Source organism: Desmodus rotundus, chromosome 5 (genome assembly GCF_022682495.2).
Source record: "Desmodus rotundus isolate HL8 chromosome 5, HLdesRot8A.1, whole genome shotgun sequence".
Taxonomy (NCBI): domain Eukaryota; kingdom Metazoa; phylum Chordata; class Mammalia; order Chiroptera; family Phyllostomidae; genus Desmodus; species Desmodus rotundus.
The window spans coordinates 148,898,421-148,913,260 of NC_071391.1; the positions used below are offsets into that span (position 1 = coordinate 148,898,421).

Sequence of the window (14,840 nt, forward strand, 5' to 3'; positions counted from 1 at the left end):
GTTGATAGTGAGGAAGGTTGTATGTATGTGTACACGGGCTCGAGGGGTACATGGGAACCTGCCTTTTCTCCTCATTTTTCTATGAACCTAAAACTGCTGTTGAAAAATCTATTTAAGAAAAAAAAGCTGAAGGTGTTTGTGTACCAGTTAGTATGTAAGGAAGCATCCATTCATTTATCATACTCACTAGTTTATACCAGATAAAAAATATTAATATTTTGTATCAGGCATACTGAGGAAGGGATATAAACGAGCAGACAAGCTTTCAGAAAAACAGGCATCACATACTCACAAAAAGCTAAATAAAATGAAACTTAAATAGTTCTAAACAGAAAACATACCACAAATAATAAGTTGGCAACAGATATTAATAGGACATTACGCACTTAGGGGACCAGTGGACCACTCAGACTAAAAGAATCAGAAATCAGGATCAGCTCTAGAGCTTGAAAAATGGGTGAGATATGTCTAATCGTCCAGAGAAGTTGGTGCACTCCAAGAAAGGACAAAAGTATTGGAGTTGGAAAAGGAAATTAAATGAACCAGTTCCACAAAACAGGAAAACAAGACTAGAGAGACTGGTAGAGGCCAGATCATGGAGGTCATTTAATGCCAGGCCAAGGAATCAGAAATCTTAATTCTAAAACACTAACAGGGAGTAAATACTTGCCTAACCAACATATATACACATAGCTCCTTAATCTAATGAAAGTGTATTTACAAACATTTTATGTTGGACACAGGTAATTTGAAGATATATACTAGTAGACAGTTAAAAATTTACCATTTTTGCCACCCAAATGAATAGATACATATACAAGTTCTGCTTCCATCCACTAATTTCCAATCCACACTAACAGGCCACCCATTACGCTATAAACTGAGCTCATCCATCAAACACACTCTCACCCACTAATCCTATACGGTTACATTTACACCACTCTTGAGTCTCTCAAAGATGTCTTTCCTCTGGGGTTGCTCACTGCCCATGAACTGGGAAGAGGGGTCATGTTAGGACCATGATCACTATGGACACCTTTTCTCCATTCTATTTATAGAACTTTCACCCTCTTATTACATTAAAAGCAAACCTACTTAATACCTGCATATTCCAGGCAAAACATAAACTGCAACACTCCCTCTGTAATCTGAATAGATGACATACACATGACCCTATACACCCTCTGATACTTATTACTAGTAAACCGCACTTCTCACATATGAAAACATTTCAGAATTTGTTCACTGTTCATTTCAAACTTTTTCTGTAATCCCTTTGTTTGCCATAGCTCTTCTACATATTTTTAGTTACATAGTCAATCCTCAGTGTATGAGCATCTGCAATCGTGTGCAGTCCCGTACATTTCCAGTTAACAAATGCCCCAACAAACCCCGACTAAGTCATCCGGAATCAGTGCTAGGTTTTATACATCTATCTTCACACGTGTGTTATGCACCCAAAACTCTCCCTTTTAGTAATCTACCAGTAGAGTGACTATTTTTCCCTTTTATGAACGGACACATACATAGATGTACAATTTCCCCAACCACTTAGAACAAATTCTAGCACGTTATTTTTCTCAAACGTGGCCACCAGATAAAAAACCCTGTGAGACTTTTTTTTTTTTTAATACTCACCTGAGGACAAGTTTTCATTGCTTTTAGAGAGAGAGGAAGGGAGAAAGAGAAACATCTATGTAAGAGAAAAGCACGAATCAGTTGCCTCCCTGGACTGGGTATAGAACCTGCAACCTTTCTGTTACTAGACAATGCTCCAGCCAACTGAGCCACACCCGCCAGGGAGAGGCTCCTGTTTCTATAGAAAACATTTTAAGACTTTTGTTAATATGGCCTTTTATAGAAATCCATACACCTATACTATGACAGCACTTATTCAACGTTTAAAATCATGAAACACAGTATTAGATATTGTTTAAAGATACAGGTACATACTAAAAAGCATAAAGACATGTATGACACTGGTAAAATCAAATTAAAGGTAATGTTCATGGAAGGAGGAAGGTTGGAGGAATGCAATCCAGAAGGGGCACTGAGGCTTCAACTCTCTCTGTAAAGCTTTATTTCTTAAATTTACTGGGGGATCATAATTATTCTTTATACCTTCCTGAATTTTAAATATTTTAAGTGAATTTAAGAGGCTATCAATATTGAATACTAATGAGTATTTCCCTCTCACACAAGTTGTTAGGTCCAAGTTGCAGTAACTGCTCATCGCTACATCTACGGCACCCCTCCTGTCCTTTAGGCCAAGAAGGGAAAAATTACAAGACTACAACCCAAAACTTTCTCTTAGGCCTTAAATATTCTATACAGGTTTACATTCTATAGCTATAAGTCATTTTTTTCACAACTCTTATATCAACAAAAATTAAATCCCTTATTTTTATCTTTGTATCCCTAAATTACCATTTCCTTAAAGTGCCTTATTACTCATAAGTAAACTAAATAACATCATTTCCTAATTTGTCTATTGTTAAAATACATGTAAATCGGTAGGCCACATTACTTCCACTTGGCTAAATGCATCGTTGTATATATTATAAATCTGTGCATGAGTCTAACTCACTCATATATACTCACTTTTCAATCTCAATTTACAAATCTAAATTAAGTCGCTCATTAAACCGCAAATGAAATGTCATCTCAGCCAAACGTGACTTGGCCAGGGCAATTCCAACACTCCCCTCCAGCGCAATGAGCGTTCACCTCTTGCAGATAAGTCCAGTCCCTGGACCACCTTGTGTACACCACCCAGAACTGCTCTCTTCCATTGGTGAGACTCAGGCATACCTCCCAGACCCAACTTTCGGCTCCCTACGGTAAAACAAGTAGCAAGGGCCTAAAGTTTCACCTCATTATGAACCCAAAGGAATCTACATTTCATACACCGCAGGTTCCGAGTTTCTCGTCAGTGGGGAGGTAGAAGTTGGAAGTCCGGAGCTAGGTCTGGTCTTCCATGGCGTCCGCCAGAGTCCTCAAGTCTTCGACAGAACAGTTCAGGCAGCTTAGTCCGCCTACTTCCCACCCTACCCCCACTACAGAGCACCCCGCCCCCACCCCATTCCCACTCCCACTCCTGGCTCGAAGACCGCCGCGGTACATCCCAGCACCTGGAGGTCCTAGGAACAGCCGGGGACCTACTTCTATCCTCAAGAAGGGAGAGCTTGGAGGCCGGCTCGAACTCTTGCCTCCGGTCACCAGCTCCTCTCTTCCGGACCATCCCTTCGACCCTTTTCCCCTCTGATCTGGCTGAAGACAGTACAGACACTTTCCCCAGGACCTCCCCGGGGTCCTGGCCTTCTCCAGCGCTGAGATCCGAGGCCTCCTCACCTATTCCACAGGATCAACCTATACCGGACGCCCAAGGCCCGAAAGGCAACTCCCACCACTCCCTAACTCGCCAGTCTTTCCTTCCCAGCTGCAGCGCTGAAAAACCCAAGTCCTACGGTCCCCTTCTATCAGCTTCCGGACTCGCCTTTACAGCCAGGCCTGAGCCCCCAGCCCAGCCCTCCCGCCACCCCGCTCCCGCTACGCCGCTTCCCCTCCTCCGGAGGCCGAGCCCCGGGGCTGGGCGGCTTCCTTCCCGGGCATCTCGCTGGCCCGGCTCCTTCCGCAGCGCGCCCGGCCCGCGCCCGGCGTGCCGCACACTCACCGCTGAGCGCAGAGGCCTGCAGAGTGGCCCCCGAGGTGCCGTCGATGACTTTGATGGTCCCGCGACTGGTGACGGCCAGGATGGCGTTGAGCGCCGGGTGGTAGGAGAGGCTGTGCAGCCCGTCGCTGTCGCAGCGCAAGCAGCCGTCCCGCAGCACTAGCCACTCCGACACCCCGGCCGCTCCCGCCCCCGCCGCCGAGGAGCAGCCCGAGCCCGAGGCCGCCGCAGCCGCAGCCGCCATCTTCCGGCCTGCACTCAGCACAATCACACTGGGAAGCGGCTCAGTGACAGTCCCGGGAGGTGCAACACCACCACCAGTCACCATCCGGGGCCAGGGGGCAAGCGGAGCGCGTTAGCCGGAAGTGAAGTCAGGCGCCGGCACGCACGCGGGACGTCCTGAGCGCTCCCGGAGGGGCCGAGCTGGGAGGTGGCTGGCTGAGTAGGGGGCGAAAGAGCAACAGAGGCGGGGAGGGGCGGGGCGGGGGCGGGGCGGGGGCGGGGACGGGAGTCGGAGGCGGGCCAGTGGAGCATGCGCGGGAGGGCTCGCGCGTGCCTAGCGCGGCTGGTCTCCGCAGCTCCGCGACCGCAAGGTCCCAGATTCTTTGAGCCGGGGTAGTTGCTGCTCCCTGGACTTCTGGCCAGGGGAGGTTAGGCCTTCGTGTGTTTCTGCTAGGCAGGGAACCCGGTCCAAGGTGTTCCCTGAGGCCCCTTTGCTGCAATTCCGGCTGTGCCCAAAAGGTTCCCAGCACTCTAAGTGCATCTGCTCGGCGGTGGCCCGGAAAGAGACCCAGGGTCCAGGCCATGGCTCTAATCTGAGAGTAAACAGTCCGAGAAACTTCTGGTCTGATTTTGGAGAAACCGAACGACCTCCCCAAACCCGTGCCTATTACAACGCGCCTCCCACCCTGAATCATTTTGTTGAACAGAAGTGCCCTATATGAGGTGCTGGGAGCTTATGATTAAGTCTAATTTCCCTATCCACATTCCAAGCAAATGCAGTTATGTGAATTGTTAATAAGTGTGCGTGGGTGTCCTGGGGACTCTAGTCAACTAAATTTACTAATCATCCCCTTTGAAGAATAACTACATTTTTATTTTAATTTCGAAATAATTATTAGATTCACAGTTGCAAATATAGTACAGACCTCTGTGGTCTGCCTCCCCGAAACCCATAATCCCTATCTGTGAGAAAAACATTGGACAGACTCAAATTGCACATTCCGTAAAATACTTAACCAGTATTCTTGAGGACAGAACAGAGGTGAAACTTACCCAGTTTCCCTCAACACTTACTTATTACATCATTTTACAAAAGCAGGGATTTCACATGATGTGTGTTTGGTTCTATGTCATTTTATCACATGGTAGATTCGTGCAATGCAATCAAGATACAGAACTATACTTTGGAATTGTTATATTATATTGGAAAGCATCATTCATTCCTGTTCCTTAGAACCTCATCAAAATGCTGTTGTGAGAATTAGTAATCATTTGTAAAATGTGTAGGATAGCATTTGACATACAGTAGGTGCTCAATAAAAGTTAAAGTTAATTGCCTTCCCACATTCCTGCAGACTTCTTCAGGAAATCTTCATGGACTATTCCAACTATGTCTTAAACCTATTTATTAACATGCAAAGTTGTACTTATATAACCTATAAATTCATTTCATTTTGGAATGAATACGTCATTTCTATCTGATGTTGGGAGACAAATAAAAAGGAAAGTACCCAAGTATTAAAGTCTGAATGAACACCTGATTTTTGAGTTGCTGTGGCTTCCTTGATCTGTGAATTTAGGCAAGTCATTTACACATTCTGAGAATGTTTTACTGAGTGTGAAGATGGTAATTTTATCATTACTTGCCCTGCGTAGATTTCTTACAAGCACATGTAAAAGTACATGTAAACTGCAGAAAAAGCAAACAGAGAAGGTAAATACTTGTCCAAGATCTCACAGCTTTTGCGGAAGAGATAACAGCAAGCTAGTTTGAATTTAGCCACTTTGACCCAGAACCCATACTCCTAACTTAATCCTCCTGCTCAAAACTTCAGTGGCTTCGTGCAAATAATCAAATCTAAATGTAACTAGGAAGTGTCCTTCTAAAACAGTTTTTTGTTAATTTCAGGACATATGCAGAAACTGTAAAAACTGCCACTTCAAGACCCGTTTGAAATGGGTCTTTCTCCCAAGACCCATTTGGGCCAAACTTTAATCTGGCCCCAGCCAGATTCAGTTTGGTTCAGTTGGTTGGGCTGTCCTCCAGCAAACGGAAAGGTCAACTGTTCAGTTACTGGTCAGGGCACATACCTGGGTTGCAGGTTGGGTCCCTGGTGGTGGCACTTACAGAAGGCAGCTAATCAGTGTTTCTCTCTCAATTTATATCTCTCTTCTCCCTTCCTTCCTCTCTCTCTAAAACCAAAAATAAAAATCAAAATAAATCATTAATCTGAAAGATTTCCCTTAATAGGCCTAGAGTGCAAATCCAGACCCTCATCCTACTGACAGAAAACAAACTAGTAACCTGGACTCTACGTTTAATCTCAGCGTACTTTAATGTTGTACTATAATGAAAGAACTGAGGCATATATTTGTTAGCTTGGGTTACTTTTCTTTTGGATTGGTGGAAATATTTTTTTCTTTTCTCTATGTAAATTTGGACTGTGTTCAGCTATCAGCCAACAATTACCCAGAAGATGTTCTGAAATGAAATCCTTCCACAAAGAATTTGGGAAACAACTTCCCATATATTTCCGCTCTTGGGAGATTTATAATACACATTAGCATATCCAAACCTCTGAGCCCTTCTATGGTAAAAAAAAAAATCCTATTTAATTCTTTTAACAACATTTCACAAATGTTGTTAAAGATGAACAACATTTGACTAAACATGAACAACAGATGACTAAAGAAGCCTGAAAAACAAATGTTTCAAAGAGCCCTCTTTAGTGTAACTTGTTGCCTGTTTTTGTGAATACATAATGTATTTTTGTTTGAGCACTTGCTGAGACTTCAAAGACTGCAGTTAAGTGTTTCAGAACCAAGGTTAAGATTCCTTGACTTAAAGTGATCATAAAAATGAAACAGCAAGACTGAGTCAAGTTCAACATCAACTATGTTGTTGATGTCTTTCTGCACACGGACTTGAGAGCAAATTCTCCTAACATAGAAAATGTACTGATTTTCAGGGCCAGTCTATTTTGAAGTGATGGCCTTTTGAGTGTCTCTAGCCAAACCATCTTGGGCATAGGTGGTGTTCACCTAGAGGAAGTACAAATTCCCACTGACCACCTTTCTGGGAAGGGGAATTTGCTGGAATCAGAAATGTGGATTCAGAAAGCAGGCCTGATTGATACAGAAAAAGCATCTGACATACTCCAACATCCATTCAAGGGGAAAAAAAATAAGCAAACTAAAAAGAGAAATTTCCTCCACTTACTAAAAAAAAATCTACAAAAAAAAAAAAAAACCCTACAACAAACAGCTTACTTATGGGTAAAAACTGAATGCTTTCCCTCTAAAATCAGGGACAAATAAGGCAAGGACATCCATTCTCAATACTCCTTTTCAACACAGTACTGGAAGTTTTGGAACTTAATGGAAGTCACTGAAACAAAGCAAGAAAAAGAAATAATAAGCCGAGAGAGACCAATTTCTCACCTCCACCCCTCTCTTTCCCTTGTGCAGACTGGTAGTAGAACACCCGTCTTTAGGGGGAAGAGGAGAGGCTGAGGCCTGAGAGACTAGCTGCCCCAGATTTGCAGGTATTGATTGATGGAGGAGTAAGCAGGGGCTCGGGCTGGGAGGATGACTGTGTCTGGAGCTACATGGGAGCAGAGAGAGACGCAAAACTGACTCTAGAGCTTACATAGAAAACACTATCCCTAAGGGTTCCCTAGTAAATGCTAGGGGGATTCTGAATGGGTGGCAGAGGTCGTGCCATGGGGGCTAGAATCTGGGCACATTTATAACACACTCCAGAAAAACCTACCACACCCACACACACACTTGAGCCATATACAAACATTGCATTAAAAACCTTTGATGTCAATGAAGGAATCTCTAAGCTTATATATATTAGAAATCATCACCCTAATGTCCAAATTAATTACCCTCTCTTCCAAAGTTTCAGGCCGGTTTGCTTTGTCACAAAGCAGACTCTGATGAAGTTCTAATGATTTCCAATGGAAAGGCTGATTCCTAGGAATTCCTTCAGTCTGTCCTGATATTGACAGCCAGTATGTGTATCATTAAAATTCACTCTTGGGACAAAACAACAATGAGATAGCACTTAATAGTCTTTAGGATGGCTACTATTAAAATCAAAAAAAAAAAAAAGGAAAATAAATGTTAGCAAAGACGTGGAGAAATTGGGCCCCTTGTGCACTGTCACTGGGAATATATGGTGCAGTTGCTATGGAAAAACAGTATAGCAGTTCCTCAAAGAACTTTCAACAGAATTACCATATAATCCAGCAATTCCACTTCTGGGTATAAACTCAAAAGAAGTAAAAGCAGAGTCTCAGAGATATCTGTACACCCATGTTCAGAACAGTGTTATTCACAATAGCTAGATTGTGGTAGGAACCCAAGTGTCTATCAAAAACAGATGCATAAATAAATAATAATGGAATATTATCCAGCCTTAAAGAGAAAGGGAATTCTGACTTATGCTACAGCATGGACGACCTTTGAGGATATTATGCTAAGTGAAATAAGCCAGCCTCAGAAAGACAAATACTGTATGATTCTGTTTCCGTGAGACCTTGCAGTAGTCAAATTCCTAGACAGACAGTAAAATGATGGTTGCCAGAGGCTGCGGAGACCAGAGAATGGAGAGTTATTTCTTAAATAGGTGCCGGGTTTTGTTTCTGCGAGCTGGAAAGAGTCTGTGGATGGATGATGGTGATGGCGACACAACATCAGGAATGTCTTTAATACCACTGAATTGTCCACTTCAAAATGGTTAAGACAGTAAATTTTATATTATGTGTATTTTATCGTAATTTAAAAATTGGAGGAAGTGAAGGAAATTCTTTTTTTTTTGAGATGACTAATGGATTTCTGTTTATAAAGTATCAAAGTAGAATCATACAATTGGTAATATTTATCTATAAAACAACAAATAATAGCCTTGAATGATTGTGTTTAGTTGAACAGAGTAGGATTCGGGTGTCAGGAGTTTCTTACTTGGACCTACTGTAAGCGAGCAAATTGTGAAGCAGTCAGATATATACAGCTGAGTCTGTAATCATTAATGTCGATTAACGTAGTAGATTTTAAAGTGATTTTGCATTTCTTGTTACATATAGTCCATGCAAGTTATCAAAATATCTTGGGAATTCTGAACTCAGGTTGTATACAAACGGTTTTTATAATTCATGACCAAAATGAACCCTACCCAATTATGAATGCCTTGAGAGAAAGACCTTACATCCTCATATGACCTTATACGCCTATGTCCATTAGAAACATACATTATAACGCCGAGCACAAAGAAGCGGCCAAAAAATAAGGGAACGAAAATGCACATTATGGTCTTTCCCTATCATGCTTGCTACACATATGGCCATTAAAATTAAGAATAATAATAAATGCTACTATTTACCAAAGATATTTTAGCAAATTTGGAAATCTCCCCCTCAGTTATTTCATCCCTAAAATAAGGTGTGGGAAAGATTACAAAGAAAAGACTTTGGGCATATGTTAGGGAGGAAATTCTGACATACGTGACAACACAGATGTACCTGAGAACATTATGCTGACTGAAATAAGCCAGACACAAAGGACAAACACCTTATGATTGACTTACATGAGGTACTTGAATAGTCAGATTCATAGAGACAGAAAGTAGAGTGGTGTTTGAAAGGGCTGGGGAGAAAAGAGAATGGGGAGTTACTGTTTAAAAGGTAGAGTTTTGGTTTTGCTAAATACAAAGAATTCTGTGAATGTACTTAATGCCACTGAACTGTGCACTTACAAATGGTTAAGATGGTACCCATTACGCACCTATTAGAACGGCTAAAATCCAAAAAACTGACGATGCCAAGTGCTGGTGAGGATGCAAAACGATAGAGCCCTTTGGAAGACAGTTGGCAATTTCTTACAAAGCCAAACCTAGTTGCACTGTACGGTCCAGCAATCACCGTCCTAGCCATTTACCCAATTATGTTCACACAAAACCTGTACACAAACATTTACAGCAGCTGTATTCAGAATTGCTAAAACCTGGAAGCAACTAAGATGTCCTTTAATAAGTGATGGAAGAAACAAACTGTGGTACATCTGTACAACAAATTATTATTCAGTGATGAAAAGAAATACGCATATATCATCAAGCTGCAAAGGGCATGGAGGAACCCTAAACGCATATTGCTAAGTGAAAGAAAGAAGCCAAACTGAACAGACTGTAGACTGTGATTCCAACTATATGGCATTTGGAAAAGGCAAAACTACAGGGACAGCCAGAAGATCAGTAGTTGCCAGCAGTTTGTGGGGAAGAGGGAGGGATAAATAGGTGGAGGACAGGATTTCTAGGGCCGTGAAACTATGTGGGGTACCATACTGGTGGATACAGGACACTATGCAGTTGTCAAACCCCGTTCAGTGTACTCACAGAGAGGGAATGTCAATGTAAACTATGGACTTTAGTTAATAATAGTGTATCAGTATTGGTTCATGTACTATAACAAACATACCATACAAATGCAAGACATTACTAACAGGGGAAACTGTGCAGGGAAAGGGGTATGTGGGAATTATCTGTACCATATGCTCAATTTTAAAATTAAAAATGTTCTAAAAATTAAAGTCTATGGAAAGGGCAATTTCTTTTCACAATTTTTAGAAAGATTTTAAAGATTCACTGCCAGAATAAAGCAGGAACACAATCCGCATTTGTTCCTCATCATTAAGAAGGGATTAGAGTCACCACCCCCATCCCCAGTTTTTCCAGATACAGCTTTGTTTCATACCAGAGGTATCCTGGTGTCCTGGAAAGAGGCCAGAGCTCGGGCTGTTACAGGATGTTTATATTACAGGAGGGAAATGCTGTCAGGGGGAACAATAGCATGTTAACTCCAAATATTGTATCTAGTGCAAAAAATCAAACTTATGAAGTTAATGCCTATTTAGGAAGTACTGTTTTTAAAAAAGGGCTCGCCTAGATTGAAGTCAGTGCCTAGACTGCATTCCAGGAGACAGGAGTGGAAGGTCCAGTGAAAGTTCATCATAATGGCAGGAGACATTAAGACTATCCAGCAGAAATTCATGAGTATTTATCAACCTTTGAGGAATCCATTGGTGCTCTGGATGCTGTAGGGGAGATGCTGAACATCATGATGTTTGTTTATAGAAATGAGTTCTCGCAGAAGTTGGACCCACTTGAACAAGCAAAAGCAAATACTGAATTTCTGTTTACACACTAAATTCAGTATTTTAGGTTTATTTGGCAACTCAGGGAGTTAATCCTAAGGAACATCCAGTAAAGCAGGAATTGGAAAGAATCTGAGTACGTGTGAAAAGAGTCAAGGAAATAACAGACAAAGAATAGGCTGGCTCAAAACCAAAAAAACAAATAATCCAAAATTTAGAAGAGGCAAAAGACCTGAATAGACACTTCTCCAAAGAGGACATACAGATGGTCTATAGACATATGATAAGATGCTCGACGTCACTAATCATCAGAGAAATGCAAAATAAAACCGCAATGAGATATCACCTCACACAAGTCAGAATGGCTATCATCAGTGAATCAACAAATAAGGGCTGGTGAGGTTGTGGAGAAAAGGGAACCGTCGTGCACTGTTGGTGGGAATGTAGACTGGTGCAGACACTGTGGGAAACAGTATGGAATTTTCTCAAAAAATTAAAAATGGAACTGCCTTATGACCTAGTGATTCTGCTTCTGGTAACATATCCAAAGAAACCCAAAACACTACTTCAAAAGAATATTCAAGGGTGGGCAAAACTAGGTTTACAGCTGTAATACAAATAAGTATTACAATAATTAAGAAATAGTAATACAAGAATAAAGTCTATGTTTTGCATACTCACCACTGTAAATCCACTTTCGCCCACCCTGTACGCACCCCGATGTTCCTTGCTGCACTTTTTACAACAGCCAAGATTTGAAAGCAGCTCAAGTGCCCAACAGTAGACGAGTGAACAAGACAGCTGTGGCACATTTACATAATAAACTACTCTGCGGCCATAAAAAAAGAAAAAAAAATTACCTATTGTGACAACACGGATGGACCCAGAGAGTATTATGCTAAGTGAAATAAGCCAGTCAGAGGAAGACAAATATGCACCATATAATTTCACTTATATGTGGAATCTAATTTAAAAAACAAACAAAATGAAGCAGACTCACAGAGACAGAGAACAGACTGACAGCTGTCCGAGGGGAGGGGCTGTGGGGGCTGGGTGGAATAAGTGAGGGATTAAGCACACACACACACGCACAAACTCATAGACACAGACAACAGTGTGGTGGTTGCCACAGGGAAAGGGAGGTGGGGCAGAAGAGGGACAGGGGGTGACTGATGGTGACAGATGGAGGCCTGACTTTGGGTGCTGAATACACAGTGCGATATGCAGATGATGTGTTATAGAATCGTAGACTTCAATCTACATGTTATAATTTGATTAATGTAACCCCAATAAATTCAACTAAAATAATTAATAAATAAATGTAAAACAGCTTCAAAATTTGTAAAAAATGCCTTTTGGGAACCAAAATGTAAAATTTCATCCAGCATTGCCAATAAAGGAAAAAGTAAAAATTAATCTTTTGGTTTTGATGTATACATGGTCAAAAAGTACACCATTTTTATTGTTTTAAGCAAAGTGGATGATGATTATGTAGCAATGCAAGGTTTAAATATATTCTTTATTGAATTCATATGTAAAATTTACATTTAAATTTATAATGCCAAATACATTTTTCCCAGAAAAATTAAGTTATCTTTATTAATTTTCCTATAGAGCACTGTGAGGTTATTTTTATTTGTAGTTTACCATCTCTTTTGACAGAACTCATATTTCCTTATATAGGTTAATCTTTCAAGTATTATTTTATAGGCAACTATGAAATTTACGTTAAATGGCTTTTGTAAAAGGTTGTCTATTTTAAATGAATAATGACTTTATGAAGTACGATATCTGAAGGCTGAAGTATAAATGTACCCTTTTCCCTATATACAAGAAAAATGAAATTATTTAAATGTCCATTTTTTCTTTCTGTGTAGTTACTTCATCATGTTTCCATGATTTTGGAAATGGTTTGTTTTGACATTTGAAGTGTGAATTTAAGACTTTAAAGTTATGTTTTAATTCTTTGCACTTTGCCTCTATGTATCATTTAAAGTAAAAAATACTATAATAATTTTAGATAGGAAACGAGGTTGTATATTAATGGCTGAATTTTGGCACAATGTCTGTATCCTATTAATAAAGGATGCAAATGTTCTGGGAAGAAAAATAATAAGTCTCTGTAGTAATTTGCATAAACTTACTAGGTTCTAGGTTTTTATGAGGTTTTTTTGGTACTTCAAAAACTGGAGTTAATTATCTTCAAATGTGGCAATGTTTCTCAGTTTCTTTCTTTTACATATTTTTACTGTTTTTTTTTTTTACTTCTGCTATCCTCATGATTTTCTAGCCTTTTCTATGGAAAGTGTGTGATACTGTATAAAATGAGAAATCAAACAAATGATCTCATATGTATGATGCAGTGTTTGGGAAAATGTACTGATGTGCAATTTACTTTGCAGTGCATCCAAAACAATGGATGGATGCATGCACGCACCCATGGGTGGGTGAGTTGAGTGGATGCATGGACAGGTGGATGGATGGCTGAAGGCATAAATCCAAATGGGCAGCTATATGATAAAGCAAGTATCATAAAATGGTAACGATGGAATCTAAGTGGTCAGGATACAAATGTTTACTATGAATCCTCTCAACTTTTGAGTGTGAAATTTTTCATAATAAAATGTTTTTTAAAAGTACATACCAGAATGAAAATATAAATTTTAACACTTATAATCTCCCTCCACCTCGTTCCAAAAGAATTCTTTTCTAGTGCAGCTTTGTCACTAGTGACTATGAGCAAGCTGCTAAATCTTCCTAACTCAGTCGCCTCCTGTGTTGAATTATGAAACTGGACAAAATAAGCAGTTTCCAAATGTCATTTTATGTGTTGGCAGCGTCAGAGTCATTCTGCAGCCCCACTCTAGACCTATAAAATTAGAATCTTACGGAATCTATGTCCTTACACATGCACCCTGTGGGGTTTGATACCAGCGAGGGTTGGAAACTCTTTGACTACAATCTCTTTCCATTCTGGAATGAGTGCCTATTTCTATGGACCCCTTCCTAGGAACACAGGTTCTTAAATTTTTCAAGGCTTAGGAATCTTGTTAAAATATAGATTCTTGGGGTAAGGGTCTTAGATTCTCCACTTAAGAAGTTCCCAGCTCTGAGGCCAATATGCCTAGACCATATTTCAAGAAGCAAAGAGCTAGAAGATTGGAAGCAAAAGTAAGAGCAACTCACTATACTTACCTGGGCTCAGGTCTCCTTCATGGGCAAACCATACTCACAGGAAGTAAAGCATATTAAACATCTTCCATTTCTGAATTTGACATAAAATAATCATAGGGAAAGCCTGGTGCCTTTTTCATAAGAGCAGCCATTATTTACGGAGAAAAGCTCAATGTGGCATTTAATTGAAAGGATGCATGACCCGCTTACCTTTGACACTTTCAGGCCATCATAACAAAGTTCGCCAGGCTGTTCTGGACTAAAGAGAGACACCTTCAGAAGCTATAAATATGACAAGGCTAAGGACATATTGAACCTGAGATTAAAGAAAAAAGACTAAGAAAAAAATTGTTTTTAAAAGCAAACAAACAACGGCAACTCATTGGATGTTCACTGATATACCTGAGAAATTCATTTGCTTTCCTCATTGCTTTCATATGCTATTGGATTCACCTTTCTAGTAATAATTTTGCAAATATTTAGTAAGAATTTATTATGCTTCAATCACTGTGTTAAATATTAAGCATCAGCTATATACTTGGCACTAGAGACAGAGAAAACGATGACAGAAGCAACAGAACAATGAAACAGATATGATCTCTGTCCCTTGGGTTTGCAG

At 40.5% G+C, this 14,840-nt stretch overlaps 1 protein-coding gene and 1 pseudogene across 10 annotated transcripts in view; one reads left to right on the plus strand and one right to left on the minus strand.

Annotated features, from left to right (window-relative positions):
• BIRC6 (baculoviral IAP repeat containing 6) overlaps positions 1-4,120 on the minus strand; it is a 199,338-nt gene extending 195,218 nt beyond the window's left edge. For 7 of the 10 annotated variants that reach the window (XM_053924548.2, XM_024552635.4, XM_045189317.3 and 4 more), the window contains exon 1: positions 3,674-4,058. In XM_053924548.2, coding sequence (XP_053780523.1) covers positions 3,674-3,998 — 325 coding nt within the window. In that variant the 5' untranslated portion in view covers positions 3,999-4,058. Of the gene's footprint in view, positions 1-3,673 lie in introns of all 10 variants that reach the window. The other 3 variants (XR_008426870.2, XM_053924549.1, XM_053924547.1) reach the window with 3 other exon arrangements.
• A 5,544-nt stretch (positions 4,121-9,664) lies between these two features.
• LOC112298041 (nuclear nucleic acid-binding protein C1D pseudogene) lies at positions 9,665-12,463 on the plus strand (annotated as a pseudogene).
• The last annotated feature ends 2,377 nt before the right edge of the window (positions 12,464-14,840 follow it).